The sequence below is a fragment of the Oxyura jamaicensis genome, chromosome 17 (genome assembly GCF_011077185.1).
Source record: "Oxyura jamaicensis isolate SHBP4307 breed ruddy duck chromosome 17, BPBGC_Ojam_1.0, whole genome shotgun sequence".
NCBI classification, from domain to species: domain Eukaryota; kingdom Metazoa; phylum Chordata; class Aves; order Anseriformes; family Anatidae; genus Oxyura; species Oxyura jamaicensis.
The window spans coordinates 11,373,897-11,391,237 of NC_048909.1; the positions used below are offsets into that span (position 1 = coordinate 11,373,897).

The window sequence follows — 17,341 nt, forward strand, 5'->3', positions numbered from 1 at the left end:
CATAAGGAAAAAGAACCATTGTAACACTTTCCTAAAGCTCACATTACTTGAGCTAGAGCTCTTTCTGGTACCTTAATATATGAAGTAAGCTGAAATTCTAGTTGCTAAGGGAAATAAATGGTGCTGTGTTCCAAACCAGCCCCAATGAGTGGAATTTTCTGACAAGAAAGCATGTTTACAACTGTAGCTCATTTGAGGCCAGGGAAGCTGGGCTTCTTCCTGGGTCCCGTCATGTTTGTTGACCTGCCTTTTACCTTGTGTGTAAATGAAGACCATTACTGGTTATGGTCCTCAGGCTGCTTTTCCTGTTGTTGGGCTCTCAGCGTCTGGTCCTCCTTTCCTCCACAGAGCCCCCACAAGTGCTGAATCCCAGCTCTAGAAATGCCAGGGACCTTCTTCCCTGACACCGTTTGCTTACATTGTCAGCCAGGAGTTGCTTTTGTACTGTTGACTGAGGCATAAATTAGATACTGGCAGGTTTCTGCACTTCTAAGTGGTACTGCTGATAGTTGAACTTTGCAAGTTGATTGCTAGCCTTTCTCTTTATAGGTCAGATGCTTAGAGCCAACTTATGTTAACATGCCAAAACAAAACCAGGAGCATTCAGTTTTGCTGCAGTGTGCAACATCTGAGCATCCATGTGTACTATGTCCTTCTCTGGCTGCACAGAATACAGCTTAACATATACATTTCGTTTACAGGAAACGACTCCATTTTTCATGATATCGACAGTGATACCTCTTTAACTAGCTTGAGCGACTGTTTTCTTGCCTCTTCTGAAGTTAACTCCATGCAGGCTAGAGTAGGAAACCCCATTGACAGGCTGTACTCTATGCAGAGCTCATATTTCGCCTCATGAAAATAAAAGAAAACAAACAGCCGGCATATATTTAGCCAGTGACTTTTTCCAGTGCAGACTCTACAGCCATATGTTGCCCAGCTCTTCCTTCACAGTGACTCCTGCTGCCTCTGGACTGCAAAGAGCATTTTTAGGAAGACTGTATCTGTGTGCATATATGTATGTATGTATATATATATATCAATACCTACCTACTTACATACATACATATATAAAGAAAAAACATCCACTGGTCCCATACCCTTGATTCCCAGCTTTCACCAGATCAAGAGAGAAGCGTGGAAGGAACAGAAGACCCTGCTCTTCAGCAGCCTTTTTTTTGGTTTGGTTTGAGCTCATCGTTGTAAAAGAAACGGATTTTACAGAAAACTAGAACTTTTCCTCCTTTCTCTCTCCCTTTCTTTTGGATGTTTATTTTTTTTAAAAGCCACTGATACTGACATCAGTCAACCACATGAAAAATAAATCAAAGAAACTGGAGATTCCTCCCTTTTCTTACTGCATGATTCATACTATGTTGTGGATAAATTGCCATTTGAACTGTGAGAAGTTAATGTAAATGTGACGTTCTACATTTGTTTCCTTTCTACACTTTTTTTACATAATCTAGATCTGCTGATTAGTTTATAGCCCTTATACATATGATACTGAGGAAACTGGTTAACAATTATATTTATGGAGAAAGCCAGTGATTTTGTAATAAGAAAGGTCTACGACCCTGGAGAGGAGATGCATGTTAGGGACAGAGGCATTTAGGTTAGTATTGATCTTTAGTAATTAAAACTAAAGGTGCTTACAAGACAGAGTTTTATTTATTTATTTTTATTTTTTTTGGAGTGTGAGAATAAAACATTTACTTTTGTTTGTAAGTATTTCAGTGCCAAATTCCAAGTCTAGACTGATTGGTAAACGTGTTGTTCATACTGTTCTGTTTATTTATGTTTTGCATGAGGCATAAATTTGTTATTCTCCATGGTCCATCTGGAATAATTAAGCACTCCTTTAGTTAATTATCTTGCTTCAGCAAGAATCTTTGATATACAGTTCTAGCCTGAACCATCAGAAGTCCTGAAATGTGCACCAGCTAGGAAGAAAAAAAAAAAAAAAAAAAAAAAAAAAAAAGTAGGAAAGAAAGATCACAATGGGAGGTTTAGATATACTGAGCTGGAATCTAACAGAAATACTGCAAGTTTCACGCTGATTTACTGTATTTACAGTAAATACTCCAACTAACCTTTTAGTAGTGCAAATGGAAGAACAAGAAATGCATAAATTGAAGGAAATGTCCCAGATGAAGTTTGATCATCTCAGCTGCTGAAGTGTGAGCAAATGTCACATAGGTTTGCATAGGGCATAAAATATCATAAATAATAAGAGCATAGTTATAAATATTGCCTGGTGATAATTATAATGTGGAGAGGCAGACAAGTACAGTCATGGTTCTTAGTGGAGAAAACTTCATGGGGAAAATTTGCCAGGGTAATATCAGTAATTATAGGGTGTGTTCAAAATAGAGCTCATGGGGAAAGATTGGCAGGATAGGCCCTTTCTGAAATAAATACCTTTACTATATTGACCGTAATATCCAAAACCAGGCCAAAGTGTTGGTTAATCTGATTCCTTTGGGTGAGGACTGGCAGTAGCTCAGAGCAGCAGCCTCCTGGGGAGGCGCAGAGCATTCCATTTGCAGGAGTGCAGATACTCCCTGGGACCCGCACCCTGGCCAAGGGGCATGATTCCTGCATGGGGAGGGAAGGAGTGCCCACTGCACCCAGCCCAAGAGCTCCTCTGCCCACAGAGTCTGGTTCTGCTGGACAGCCACTCGCCCCTTCACCTATGCAGCAGGGCTCTCCCTGTGCCCCAGAGGGAGGGATGGCATGGATAGGTGGTACGTCCAATGGAACAGTTAAGATCATGTTATTCTCCAATATGAAGATGCGGACCGAGAGCCTCAGAGGTTTAGTAAGAAAGCAAATTTCTATATTTGAGATAATGCATCCTCACACTGTGATGAGGCAAGCACTAGGGGAGAAGACTACATGCATACACTGCAGCAGAGCTAAGTGCAGACCTGGAGGTAAACCCCTCCTGCTGCAGAGCAGTGGACAACTCACCACCTGCCTCATACAGGGCCCTTCATGTGTGAAGGAACCAACATCCCTGTGTGAGGTGATGCTCCCCTTCCTGTAGGTGCTTATTTCATCTCTCCAAGGAGCCTGCCATGGCAAGGGAGGTGGGTCTGTTACTTTTGCTAGTAACCATTCTCTCACTTTCTGGTAGGGATGTGTTTTTTTAGTTGAAGGTGGTGAGACCCTGGATATGTTTTGAAATTGGAAGAATTTTCTTTTCGCAGCCATTCTTCACTTTCTTTGCGTGTCAAGATAAAAAATTATTTTCTCTCTTCATGATAGCAAACATAAAGAACTCAGGTGAGCTATACTGCTTGCAGGGCAGAAGGCAAGCACTTTTCATATAGCACATTACAAAAATTTATAACCACCAATCTCAATGAATTCATGATATTTTCCTCCCCATCCTCATCCTGTGCTCCTTCAGAGTCATAGAAAAGTGTGTTCACCATCTCAAACATACTGGATTTATAGACTAGACATAAATCATGCATTGTCCCTCATTACTGGCAGGACCAAAATGGCATTTATTGTATACAGAGACTTAAGTGATAACTATAATGTAACTACAGTTTGGAGAACTGTCTTGTCCGAACTCTACCTCCACGTCTGGGCTGGTTGTTGAAAATACAATCAATTTCCAAGGTGAAGAATCCAATATCCCATTTGATAGCTGAAGTAACCATAATCTTTTGCTGTTCTTTAGATGGTTGTTTGCTACCTTTTATTTTTTTTCTTTCATTGCAATGTACCTGTACATACCATCTCCTTTTCCCTTGGTGTGTTGTATGATGATGCCTTAGCTGTTTGTTCCCCCATATTCTACCACCTCTGGTGCCACAGGCACTACACAGTCAAGCCATCTGGCAAGCATAATGCTTCCCTTGCCACTGTGGATTGCTGCTGGTCAAGGGAAGGAATGTATGGTCAGTGTTCCAACAGACCCATTAAATCTGGCAAAGGCCAAAGTTCATTAAAGCAAAATAAATGTCACTTTTTTTTGTGGAATGAATTATCCTACTGGAGTGTGATCATTGTGGTTTTAACCTGGGACCTGCAGTAAAAGATTATATAGCAACCTCTGACCTTTTTGATTTCTGTTTTACTCTTCTGTTGTCAAGGGAAATGTCACCAATCAGGTGAAAGTAAAATGTTTAATGGTCCATATCACAGTAATATCTTATACTGAGTCAAATTGATAAACCCTTGCCAAAAATTCTTAACATCTGGCACTTCCACGGAAACTACAAACAATGGACGCACATATGGGAGCTTGAAGGTTAGAGGTCATGACAGCAGTTTATTACATGCACCTTACACTGATCATTTTCCCTAGGAAATTAACCCTTTTCTAATATAAATGCATCAAGTGAGCTCTTCATGGTGTTCCGATCATTGTTTTGGCTAAGCAAGGAATACATGTTAAGCTAAACTGGTGACAAGACGCAATTAAGTAAAAGATGATTGATTAGGTTTCAGTGTTTGCTCAATAATGTTTAAAAAAGGTTACTGTGAGATCAGAATGAATACGCTAAGTAACAGCTTCCTCAGAGGTCTTCATTGTGCAATTACAAGATCTGTTCTTAAAAGCAATGAGAGCTCACAGAGTTTTTCCTGCATTCATGAATGTTTACTGAACAGTGTTGTCACTGAACGAACCAACTGGCTCTCAGCTGGGCAGCAGCATATTTCCATTGCATGGTTGAATGTTAAGGGAACAATTCCTACCATGTACTGCTCCTTTTAGCCCCGCCTGTTTTTCACGACACTACGGGATAAAACCTGTATTCTAAGCAGTTAGGGGGCTGGTGGTAAATGTGTTTAGTGACAACATGAAAGACAGTTATGTTGCTGTAAGTAAAAATACAGTGGTTGCACTCACTAAGATTGAAACTGCATCCTAGGAATTTTGATCTTATTTACTTCTTTAAACACTGTCATCAAAAACATCCAGATCACTTAACCTAGTTGCTGCTAGCCATGCTGAAGGCATGACTCACATTAGTCTCATGATGACTGCTGAGTAGATTCTTCAGGCTCACCCTGCACAAGTCTGATGAATGCTACCAGGTTCTTTAAGGAGATCACTGCTGCTCTATCAGCAGCAACTTAGCCACCTCACTGTGCCATCATTGCATGGGGAAGGGCCTTCATGCTGGTAAACCTTCCAGGGATGATGTGAACCCACTTACCTCTTCATACTGTGCTCAGGACTCCCTTCCAGTTTCCTTAGGGATCAGAAATACCTCCCAAGCCACCTTCCCAGGTGCCCCAGGGAACCCAGCTCACCATGATAGTGCTAGGGATGCTGCAAGCTGGGGTTTGCAAGAGCACCTTCTTTAAACCATGTCATAATTCTGGTTGTCCCAAAAAGTCCATAAAAATTAACAGCAGAATGAAAGAGGGAGGGAAAGGCTCTCACAAGCCCCAAGTTTGGTCATAAAAGTGAAAGGAAAGAGAGCATATTAAAGCACATCAAAGCCATAGAAGCTGGAAACACAGTACACAAAGTCTGAAATGCTCAGGGCGGTGCTTTACACAATCTTATGCCCAAACCATTCGTGCCATGCATTCATGGAGAACAGATGTTCCCTGCATGTGCTGGTTCATCTTTAGCATGTCTTCATTCCTCCTCATCCTGGTGGCACTGGACAGCTGACATCTGCACCCACAGTGATGTGGCTAGGACTTCAGGTTTTGAGTCTCTCCTGCTAGGTGACTAAAATTGCTTAACTTTGGCAGGTATGTAAAGCCTGTAGACTTTGGTGGGAGTTAAGCACACTCTTGCTCATTTGAGGCATACCTGAATAAACTGAAACTATTTGCCTTTCTAAAGGATACAGCCAAGGTCCTTTTGGTTCTGCACACCATTATTCTGTTTAGTAGTGACTGTGAAGGGACTGCCAGATATTTAACACTGGGCACTCTGTTTTTAAGTGAACACCTTATTTTTTAGCTGTGTATGGCTGTATTACTTGTATATTTATATATTCTGTATTTATGTTATCAAAATGTAGTATTTTGTAGCTGTCTGTTACAATTTGTTTAACTTGTAAAAAAATATGAGTATGCTCTCTCATAATTAACTATCTGCCTTTCACAGTAGTTTCCCTGCTCCTTTCCCTCTGCATTGGTAACAAACCACCATAATGTATGTAGATCTTTTTTTTTCTTTTGTTATTATTATTATTATTTAATTACTTGTCATTGTTAAATTATTTATTAGTGTTTTTAAATTTCATTTCACTGATTTTTTTTCCTGCCACCATTGTCTGGCAGATAAGACACATGAATTTCTCATACATTATGCTTCTTCCTTTGTGCACATGCACACATACACACACAAACACAGTAAACAAAAACAGAAAAAGAAAAAAAAAAAAAAACACTTCAGTATATTTGTAAATAAACAACCTGTAAACAAAGCAGGATTTTCTTTCAGTGTGCAGTTCTTTCTTTGCTTTTGCAGACTGAAAGTGTTTTCTCTGCAAAGTGGGGGATGGCATCACTGTTTTCTCAGGCAGGATAACCAGGGGATCATTATAACCGATCACTGTGTTATATATTTATTTTTTAGTGATGTGGAATGGTAGTCCAGGCTGTTAATTGAGTGCCCTCCTTTGTTCCAAGGGGAGATAAAGCAAGGGCAAAGACAGGGTCTCCCTTCACACTGTTCTTCAGCCTCCATAGTTTGAAAGCTTCTCTGTAGGGATGGGAATAGCCTTTTACATATCATCATGGCCCTCAGTCTTCTTTGCATGGGCTGTCTTAAGACAGGTGAAGTCTGTAGGAATTGAAGATGGTGCAACCAGACTACTCACACAGCTGTAACTCTGTCAGGACCAAAGTGTGTGTGGGGTCTACTTGTTCCTGTTAGCACTAGGAAGAGAGGCAACTTCTTGCCCACTCACAACATGTGCATCCTGCATACTAGCCTGCCTCCAGGGCTTACTCTTAAGCATATGAATATGAGCAATCAACTGCAATAAGCCTAGCAGAAAGCATACTGGAAATACCTGGGACCATGACAAGCTCGGGTGCACTGCCCTGATTTCACCAGCCACAGGCACAGCTGTAGAAGAAAATGGGAAAATACCTCTTAGAGCAAACAGCTGACACCATGAACACAGCATCTCACGCTGGCCCTCTGCTTCATCCATTGAGTAGCAGAGTTCAAGAAGATTATCAGTGTTTCTGATGCATGAACTGCTTCAGGGGAAGACTGTAGTAGTCATTGCCACTGAATGCCGTGGAGAGCTACAGCCTAAGTGGATGTCCAACTGTCAGTTTGGGAGGGGCAGGGAGTGAGTGGTAAGAGCTGATTGCTGCTGTTAATAATGTCTTGGGTGCAAACTCCAGCTCTCCTGCTGTTTACCAGGGCTTGGTGGTCATCAAGGGAAGGATTATCCAGGGAACCCACTGTGCCTGTGCCCTGACCCTGCACATTTCCCACTGATACCAGCCATAGATGGGATTCTCACCCACTGAGATGTGGTATGGTCTTATCTGTCCAGTTTTGTTGTAAGGCAAGTTAGATACTGTTAATAGTTTTCCTTCAAAGTCTTCCATTTAAACTATTTTAATCTGAGAATTATGATTTCCAGCAAAATGCTGTTTTTCACCCACAGAAAACATAAGCTCAGTTTTCCAGAGATAATTTTGATCATGATAGAAGTAAAATGTATTTTTTTTCAAATTTAAAAAAAAAAAAAAAAAAGACCAAAACCTGCTAGGTTTTCAACAGAAACTATAAGAAAAGGACAATTTCTGAAAGATATGTTCTTTAAAGGGAAGAAAACAGAACAAATACAGGTATGGAAAGTGAACCAGCTCTAGAAGTAGGTTTTTAAGCCAAGATTTTTAACCTCATTTTCTCTGTTTTAGTAGTATAGAAATGGCCTGTGGTTATTTTTAAAATTATCTTAACCAATGCCATTTATCTTTAAGTGAAAAACAAGCAGTGTTGCTGACTTGGAGAAGCAGCCCAAGCAGAAAGGCACAGAGCTGCTGCAGGGGAATGAGGAAAACCCAGCAGACAGCTTGTTATTGCCCAGTATTCTTGGCCTGTCTCCTCAGCAGGTTCTGCTCTTCAGGCTGGATGTGCATGGGGAAAGAAAGCCCACTCAAACAGCATTCACCTGACCTTCCTTTGCAGAGGAAATGAGCTGTTCTGTTTCTCCCTGCCGTGGAGTGCTCATATTGGAAAACAGAGGTCTAATATCCTCAATGTTTAGACTCAGAAAGAAAGTCCTCTGAGCTGCCAGTTGTTTCTGGTACGTACAGGCAGCACATAGGGACCAAGCTAGTGTAACAGCCCTGTCCAAGCCCTGACTGCATACCTGTCTCTGAGCATCCCAGGTTGCCCTGTACAGTTAGGGGGTCCATGCAGTTGGGACCAGGAGGGTCTCCAGGAAGGATGGCAGAAGCCCTGGATAGGTTCAACACAATTGTCCAAAGATGTACATTTTGCATTAGCACTCCTCAGAATTACATTCACACACTTCACAGGCTCCTGCTAAAGCACCGCTTGGTGTTATCAATGACTGTGTAACTGCAGATCTAGCTGGAATGAGAAGTGGATCCTATACCAATGTTGAAATGGTTTGTCTACTTGTTTGGATCAGTAAGGCTTGTGAGAGTTGCACACATGCTGTAGATAGGCAGGCAAGTTCAGGTGCTCACAGGCACCGAATACTACTTGTGTCAGGCCAGGTTGTGAGCTAGGAGAGCCAACTGTGCTCAGCAAAGCCTGCAGAAGTGCCCAGGAGTTGACTCACGGGGCAGAAGTCCTAGCAATACAGTGTGTGGAAGCTGCAGTGGTTTCAGAGGAATCTAACAAGATAGTTTTTTGGAGCAAAACACATGTGAGGGGATCCATATTCTAAAATAGACAAGTGTATATAAGTATTACCAATGGATTATAAAGTATCCATCTAGTTATGACAAATTTGAGACCAATATAAAATGATAGATATATGCTGATTTCTCTGGGGCAATGTAAATGTGGACGTAAACTTCAGCTGAGGTTTGATTTGGTCACATCTGATTATGTCACCATTCCCCTGCTCTAGAGACACTAAATTTCTTTTCTGTGCCTCAGGCATAAAGTCACAACTTCTATTTCTTATTCAAAATCAAAAGATACGGTTTTATACCTAACCTGTCATCACCAAAAGGGGCAGCCCTGTTCCCACCACCACTGCCAGTCATACCATTTCAGCACATACTTTGCAGCCCTTGTGCAGCAAGATGTGTTTATCTGTCTTTCTGTCTTGAAAAGCAGTCCATGAAGGATCAAAATGAAAGTGGCTTTCCCAAAACAGCTGCTTAATCTTACCTGAGCAGTGAGTACATGGCTGCAAGAATCAAAGAAAGAAAATGAATGCACAGGGGAAGTGGGACTGGGCAGAGGGAAAGCAATCTGTCCTTTTCAACAGCAAGCCAGTTTTACCAGGGGGAAGGATGTTAAGAGAACTGTCTAGTCTTTCCCACAGCAGTTTGCATATAAAGTGTGCAGTGTCATGCAGGGTACAATGGATCAAGAGGTGGCAGCTCAATAACATAATAAAAATAGTTCATAAGTAGTCAAGATGTTTTTTCAGTATTTGTTAATTTAGATCCTAAGGATATCAATATAGCTGCTGAGCACAGATCTCTCTCTGCTAAAACTCTCACTCCAGAACTTGACCTTAAGGACTGATCAATAAATTGTCTTTGTTCCCAGTCAAAACCTTCTTTCCCTTTTGCTGTCCACCTCCAAATTACATCATCATGTCCGCCTCATGCTTGTTATTGGTGGAATGTCACTAAGGAAAAATGGATTGCCATTAGCAATTGTTTTCACCTAAGTCAGAGTTAGCTACTCAAATATTCATGCTCTGCATGCATCTAATATTTATGAAGGGAGAATTACTGAGTTGCCCATAGCCATTTCTGAATCTTCCCAAAAAGACAGGGGATCAGGAAAAAAAAAAAAAAAAAAAAAAAAAAAAGGAAAAAAAAAAAAGATTAATACATTTGGGGCTTGCTGTTCTGCATTGTTTGTGTTGTGTTTCTCTTTGGTGTCAGTGAGACAGAATGAAGACTGATTTATATGCCACAGCTGTAACAAACAAAAGAAGAAGAGACCAGGGAAATGGCTAGAGGTAAAAATGCCGGTGCAAAGGGCTAAAGGCCTGCACCTGGGTACTGCTTCCCATGCAGTCTACCCCCCTTGGAGCACCTTGTAAAATCAGATTATCTGCTGGACACAGGAGTTCAAACAGCCCTTCAAAAGATTTGTCTTAATAATTGCTGCCTTATCTTAACTTCTGTTTTTTTATCAGCCAAACTGCTGCTGGGAGGCAGATCCTGAGGATAAGGTGCTGTCACTCTTAATTATTCTTACCTCTTATAATGAAAACACATTTGTTCATCCTTCTGTGCTCTCGGAAATGATGTAACTAATGAATGTTTAGTGTTTTATCAATATTTTTAATAACATAAAAGAAACATTATGAGTATGGCCCCACTGTATAAAATGATCATGGATTAAATGCTATTAAATAAAGAGTATACCTGCTTCTCATTTGTTTGTATACAAATATAAACAAATTACTCATTAAGAATGAAATACATTTTTATACTCTCAGAAAACCATTCTTTCCTACAAACCGTATTTTGCAGTTAAGATGCTGTGAGGCTATATTCTGTCACAGGAACATGGTTATTAGCAGTAGAAACAGCATGTATATTCTGAAATAAGAGAGGTGATAATGTTATTTCTTTGTTTACTTATAATGGGAGAACAGAAAAATTCTCTTTGAAAGGACGCTAATGAATTTGGCTTGTAGTATTTATCTAAGCAACATCTGACATTTTCTTTCCAAACTGTTTTTTCTCGTCTTTTGAGAACTAAGATATTAATTACTTGGAAGAAGAGAAAGCATGCCTTTGGTTGTACCTGTGGAACATACCTGCTTATATTCATCTCTTTGGCCCACTCCTCCTCACTTGGGTCTGACAGTCCCCACTGATGGTAGCTGGGCTTGGACACACCTTTGTCAGCTTGACGTTGCATTATACTGAGCCCCAGTGTTTCGGTATCACAGCTTCATCTGATCATGTTATGAGCAAGACACATGCTGTAATTGACCAGAGCTGCACCCTGAACTGGAGAGAAAAGAGAATAATACTAAGTGGACAATTACATAAAACAAAATGTGTATCGAAGCACTGCATCTTTTCCTACCGCTTGATAGAGTATTTACTTCCCTTTTCTCTACCTCTTCTTTTGACCTTCAGTTAATAAGAGGGCATCATATTATCTCTTTGTTAACCTAAAAGAGGAAATATGGTGATATTTTTGTATGCTTTTGAGATGGTACATCCACAAAGAAGTATGCAAGGGACTAACAAGATACCTGCTCACTCAGAGTCCTGCCTGCTCACCACTTGTGCCAGCTGGTCACTGATTAACTGATAGTGAATACCAAATCCATTCATAGCAGTGGAAGATAATGAGTTTGATTAGACCCTGCCTGGCATAGTCAGATAATGTCCAAAGGAAAAGGCCGTCACATGACAGGCACATAAATGCAATGCTTTTACAACAAGCATTTAGAGGATGACACTAAGGCTGACAAAATGGAACTGTGAACAGACCCCAAAAGGCTTGATTTCAGCACTCCAACCAATGATTTTGGTCAGTGACATACAGATTTTCTCATTCTCTAGCTGCTCTGTCCCTCCTCTTTGCCAAAAACAAACAAACAAAAAATAACCTTTCTGTATGCTTTTATATTTAACTTTTTAAAAGTCTTACTAACAGTTTGAGTGGTTTTGTCAGAGCTGAGCCATTGTTTCATGAGTTACTGTAGAGAAGTGTGAGGTGCTGAAGGCTTTCTTACAGTTTTCTATCTGAAATATTATTTCCTGAATAAGCAATCAACTTCATTTTGGGAGTATTAGGACTATGGCAGCCTTGAGACAGCTCTTTCTAAAAGTACTTTTAGGTCTTTTGCTGCTTCATTTCAGTGTTCAAAACATTGTTTTGAAAACTGTGATGAGACAGAAGGGACAAAACAAAGTTGAAAAGTTAGGTAATGGTAGTGCCCAAAAGAAAGTGTAACAAGGCAGATGATGGTAACCAGGATAATGGTGATGTAAAGTTATTCTTCTCAGCAAGAAATTAATCTGCCTAAGACAGGACTGAGAAAAGAGACAGTATTTCAGTGATTTTTGTCTTACCTCCTCCCCACAGTTAGGAATCCATATAAGAGTGTCTTTGTGCATTTGCTTCAAAGAATATGCACGTGCTATTTCACCCTTTTCTACATCCAAAGGGACCCCTGGTGGAGAGGCAACATCCCCCCAGGCTCCTGGTAGAGACCCAGGTTTGGCAACAGCAGCCGCTCCGGCCAGCAGCAGGGCTGGAGGAGGGCCTGGGCAGCTGGCTGTAGGGCAGGAGGAGGATGCAGCTTGCAGCCTCTTGCACAGCCGGTGTGCTGCCCCCTCCCCTCGCACAGTGGGGCCCAGGGGCTATGTGCAAGTTCCTTCTGGGATTTGGGAAGAGCATGAGGAGGGTGATGGTGACAAAGTCTGCAAAGAAGCAGAATCTGCACCACATTGCTGTCTACTTCTGTGCAAGGTATTTTGGGGAGTGTCTGGAGAAGAACACTCCTTTGTTGTCCTGCCTCTAGTCCAATACTGCGACTTCTAGGTATGAATTTCCCTATCCCAGTCCTGGGAACAAGCTCTGCTCACACAGTGGGGTGGGGAGCTTTCCCCACATACACACATGAAAGCAAGCAGTGCTACACAGGCTCAGACATCAAGCTTGCTACTGCAGATGTGTACATGGTTCACTACATTAAATGTTTTTCTAAGGAAAGTGTTTCACAACACACTAGTCTGTATTATTAAAATGAGGAACATGGGATATGAAACGCCTTTTCCTTTTAAACACGCATTCTATAATTACCATGCCCTCTCCCTGCTGGAGGGAGTTTGTCTGTGGGTGTTGTGTAATTGTTATTAGCTGCACACCTACAAACAGCATAGACAGGCAGTTCTCTCCTAGGCTCTCCACCACACCACCTATGTTACCAACACTACTTATTCAGGCTTGTTTAATTTCTTTCTTTGTTCAACTTGTAACAAGTAAACTGGTGTCCAGCAAAACACAATGAGTTATTACTGATCAAATGACCAGTGATCTATACTAGCTGTGGCAATCCCTCACACCTGTGTTGTCAGATTAACATTGATAAGGAGCCACCAATAAGCCTTGCACAGAAGTGCTCCTAGTGAAGCCCCTGGATTTCCTTGATTTTTCTTTACACTTTAGCATTATGTGAAAACCTTTTGCTTTAGAACTGAGTAATTATACTCCCAGTGGCAACAGTCTTTCTTGAAAGACACATCAATGCCTGTCTGCTGAAGCAGGCAAAATATATGTGACCAAAAAAAAAAATTACCACAATGACCTGGATAGCATAAGCTCCTTTTTTCATTACTCTTAAGAGGGACATGCCCCAAGATCTCTACACCAGATAGAAACAAAAGTATCTTTGAAGACAGGTTACCAATAGGCTGACAGTTCCAGGGGTGCATCAGAAAAAAACATCTCATACAGTGATACAGCCTGTATCTGAAATCTATATACACAAACAGGGACATTTCTGCTTGTTTCTCTTGACCCTCTATATCAGTGGATTGAAACAGAAAGCTGGAACTAATCTGCCAGTCATAGGTTATCTGCCTGTCTAACTTCCAATGGCAAAAGAAATGAGCCTCAACAGCTGCACTTCACGATTGCTTCTTCCTTCAGTTTGCAATTATTTTTCGGAGAACACTGGCAAATATAGCCTTTGTCTGTGTACCAGTTCAATCTTAGTTGTTTGTTTGTGTTGAGTTGTTGCATTTATATATCCAATTCTTAAAAAAAAAAAAAAAAAAAAAAAAAGAAAAAAAAAAAGAAAAGAAAAGAAAAGAAAAGAAAAAATTCTGTCCTTACTGATAGTTGGTTAGCTTGCAAAATGCTTAGATGAAAACTGCTAAACAAGTACGAAATCTGATTACTTTTAGAAGGACTGAAGCAACAGTGACATTCCACATGCTGCTGGTACGTTATGCTTTTGCAGTCCTAATAAAAAGAGACTTCATCTACAGCCAAATATAGCCAGACACAGTATAATCTTCAATTGCTGCAGTGTTGCAATATGCAGAATATAATAGACGTCAACTTTCCACAGGGAGGATCAACAGTCTCAACTTCCTGGTAAATCTGCATTTGACCTGTGTTTCTGTGAGACTAATACATTTTAATGACATTTGTAGCAGAAATTGCTTGTTCCTTCACTTTCTTAATCTCTGAAAATTTTGAGGGACCTTTAAAACATGGAAGATTTCTGTAAGACAAGAGAACATGCATGAAAAGGAACAGGCTTTTGAAATCTAATCGTCTCCAGCTTAAAATAGAGGTAGTACCGGGCTGTTGACAGTAGGTCTCTGAAGACTTTCAATATACTTTTTATTCCATGGCTCTGGCACCACATAGGAAATTAAGTCAGTGACAATATTTTCATTAGATTATAACCCAAGTTCTCAATCTTAGGCACATTTGTATGCTTGTAATACATTCTAATTACTTGTAAAGAATAAGTCTGTGTGCTGGTTGGTTTGTTGAATATATTAAATTAATGAATAAATAAATTTGTCTCCTTGCTGGGAATGCCACTCGAAGTCAAACCTTGCCACAGAAGGAACCAGAAGTGCATTCCTTTGTGGTTTTGGTAAATTATATGGTATGTATTGTAGGTCGACTGTTTGGTTTCTCACAAGAGTGATGGCTGAAAAAACAAAACAAAACAAACAAAAAAAAAATACACTTTTTTTTCTTTTTCTTTTTTTTTCTCCCTAAAGGACAGAAGTCAACTGTATGAAGAGCCTTTTTCTTTTTCCTTTTCTTTCTCTCCCTCTTATTTTATATTTTTTTTTTTTTTTTTTTTTGGGCGGGGGGGGAGTGGAGAGAAAAGAAGGGGGTAAATGAGAGCTCATTATAAAGTTAGTCAGGAGTGTTATTCTTTCTGCCTGAGCTCAGCACCTCACATGGTTTTGCTATGATAGAACTCTCAGAATGTTGACTTACTCTTCTACTTTCACTTATTTCTGAGTTATGCAGAGTATAATGGAAACAACATATGCATTAATTAAATTGTGAAAATGGTGGATAAAATTGGCAGGTTTTAATATTATGTAGTTTCTGCCCATACTGTGCACTTTTCTGTTTATTATGTCATATTTCATTAAAAAAAAAAAAATAGAGAGAGAAAGAAAAAAAAAAAAAAAAAAAAAAAAAAGATGCTTTTTACCTAGGAAAATACATTAGAAAGGACAGTTTTTCACAAAAAGTTGGAAAATTCACTATTTTTGGAGAGCTGTTGAATTTTCATAGCACAAATGAAAAGTTTCTCTCTTCCCTCAAATTCAGAACTTTCAGAAAAGGTCTGAAAAAAAAAATAAATCAGAAAAAGTCTTATCTTCCCACCTTCTCCAGTGGTTTGTTTAGTAATGTGTTTCCTACTGTTTTCTTTTCATAGAATTATTTTATTCTCTGGCCCCTAAGAGAAAAAATTGCAGGTCTTAGCATGCAAGAAAACCGATGTGGTATTCTGGCATTAACACCAGCTCTGTTCCCTGGAGCACTCACTCTCAGAGTGCTTTCATTTACAGGGAAATGCTCTTTGTTTCTCAGAACCATTGCATCCCCTTCAAGAGTCCAATTTTCTCATGAAGTATCTTCCAAACTCCAAAATGCTGCTGCTTCAGGTACCTTCCTGATAGTGGGATCCTGTGACATCAAGAACAATGTCTTCAAAAGTGCTTACAGTGAACATGGAAATGAACACCATGGATTATATACAGAAAATAATAATAATAATAATAATAATAATAATTTATTTTGCCCCTCAAAGAAAATGGAGGTAAGTTTCCAAGGGAAAAGAAAATAGGCCTATGGTGCTGGAAAACTGTTACAGGGGACAAGGGGCTTGATCATAAGACTGAGGCAAAGAGAGAATGAAAATTTCTCTTCCAGACTGCTGAAATAAAATCAGTGGAACAAGAGGATGGCTGTGTGTGTGTGTTGTTTGGGCTGCAATGCTTTGTTGAAGATCTTCACCCATGTGAAAATACATAACCCCTGTCAATCTGCCAAGTGAAACTTTGGGTGATCGGCTGCGTAAATGCTGGTAGCACAGGATAAAGCTGCCTTTGGCTACTTTCAATTACACGCCCCATTCTTTTAAGACTTCTGAATATTCGGGAAAGGAGAATATGCAGAACTTGTTTGTTTACATCAGATTGTGCTGTGTTTTCAGGTTTCTCAACTGCCTTTGGAGCATGTGAGTACAGCCCTAGCCCTTCCCCTTCCACATACCTGGCAACTTTGTCAATACAATAAATGAATCCTCTACAAAAGAAGGGAGTCATGTCAGGCTGATATTGTACAGGGTTTCGTCATTTCAACAAAGTGGGAACTGGAGCAGAGACAGGCATTAAACAGCAAATGCTTTGCAAAGCAAAGTGTCAGATACTGGTACTGCAGTGATGATTCAGGCAGCCCCAGGGGGCATTACTTATGTGTGTGCTGGGATGGGTTGAGGAAAGTGTCGTAACTAAGGGCAGATTTTAGTCTTTAATCTTTCAGGTACTGCTGGAAGCATGGCTAAACACTGCTGGGTTTGGGTGCTGGGTAGAACGGATGGCAGTGAGCTCAGTGACTCCACCAAGACAGGATGGATATCACCAGGGTTTGCAAGGCCCTTGGCTTTCCACTGCACAGAAGTTCTACTGCCAGGCTCATCAGCAGCCTAAGTACACTACAAGCATTATTAGGAAGTTTTGGCAGGAAGATTTAAACATCTCACTTTCTTCAGAACTGAAATATTTTTCATGGATCTGGAAGCTTTCATAATGGCCTGCCTGTGCAAGTATCTTTTTTCCATAGATGATTTTAAGTGAGGTCTTTTGGATGAGGAACTTACTGAAATTGACAGCTTAGTTGCTTTCAATTTCTGTACTGCTCTCTGTTCTGTACCAGGGTGATGCTGAGCCTGCCCTAATTAGCCCAAAGTACTGTACAAAAAACACAAATTCATTCTCATGATACCTGGCTTACCTCTACATAGACCTGCTGCAAAGACATGCCCCCGAGGGGCATCTCAGTAAATTTCTGGACTTTAATTTCCATGTTTGAACTATTATTCAAGCTTGTACACCAAATCCATTATCAGTTTCATCAGTTTCCAGCTTCCATTAAAGAACAGTGTACCCTTTTATTTTCTAATCTTGTCAAAAGATACAGTAGTGT

General features: G+C 40.3%; 1 protein-coding gene across 3 annotated transcripts in view; it reads left to right on the plus strand.

Annotated features, from left to right (window-relative positions):
- LMX1B (LIM homeobox transcription factor 1 beta) overlaps nt 1-5,316 on the plus strand; it is a 79,035-nt gene extending 73,719 nt beyond the window's left edge. For all 3 annotated transcript variants that reach the window (XM_035341972.1, XM_035341971.1, XM_035341973.1), the window contains exon 8: nt 702-5,316. In XM_035341972.1, coding sequence (XP_035197863.1) covers nt 702-859 — 158 coding nt within the window. In that variant the 3' untranslated portion in view covers nt 860-5,316. The remainder of the gene's footprint in view (nt 1-701) is intronic.
- Nucleotides 5,317-17,341: the final 12,025 nt, after the last annotated feature.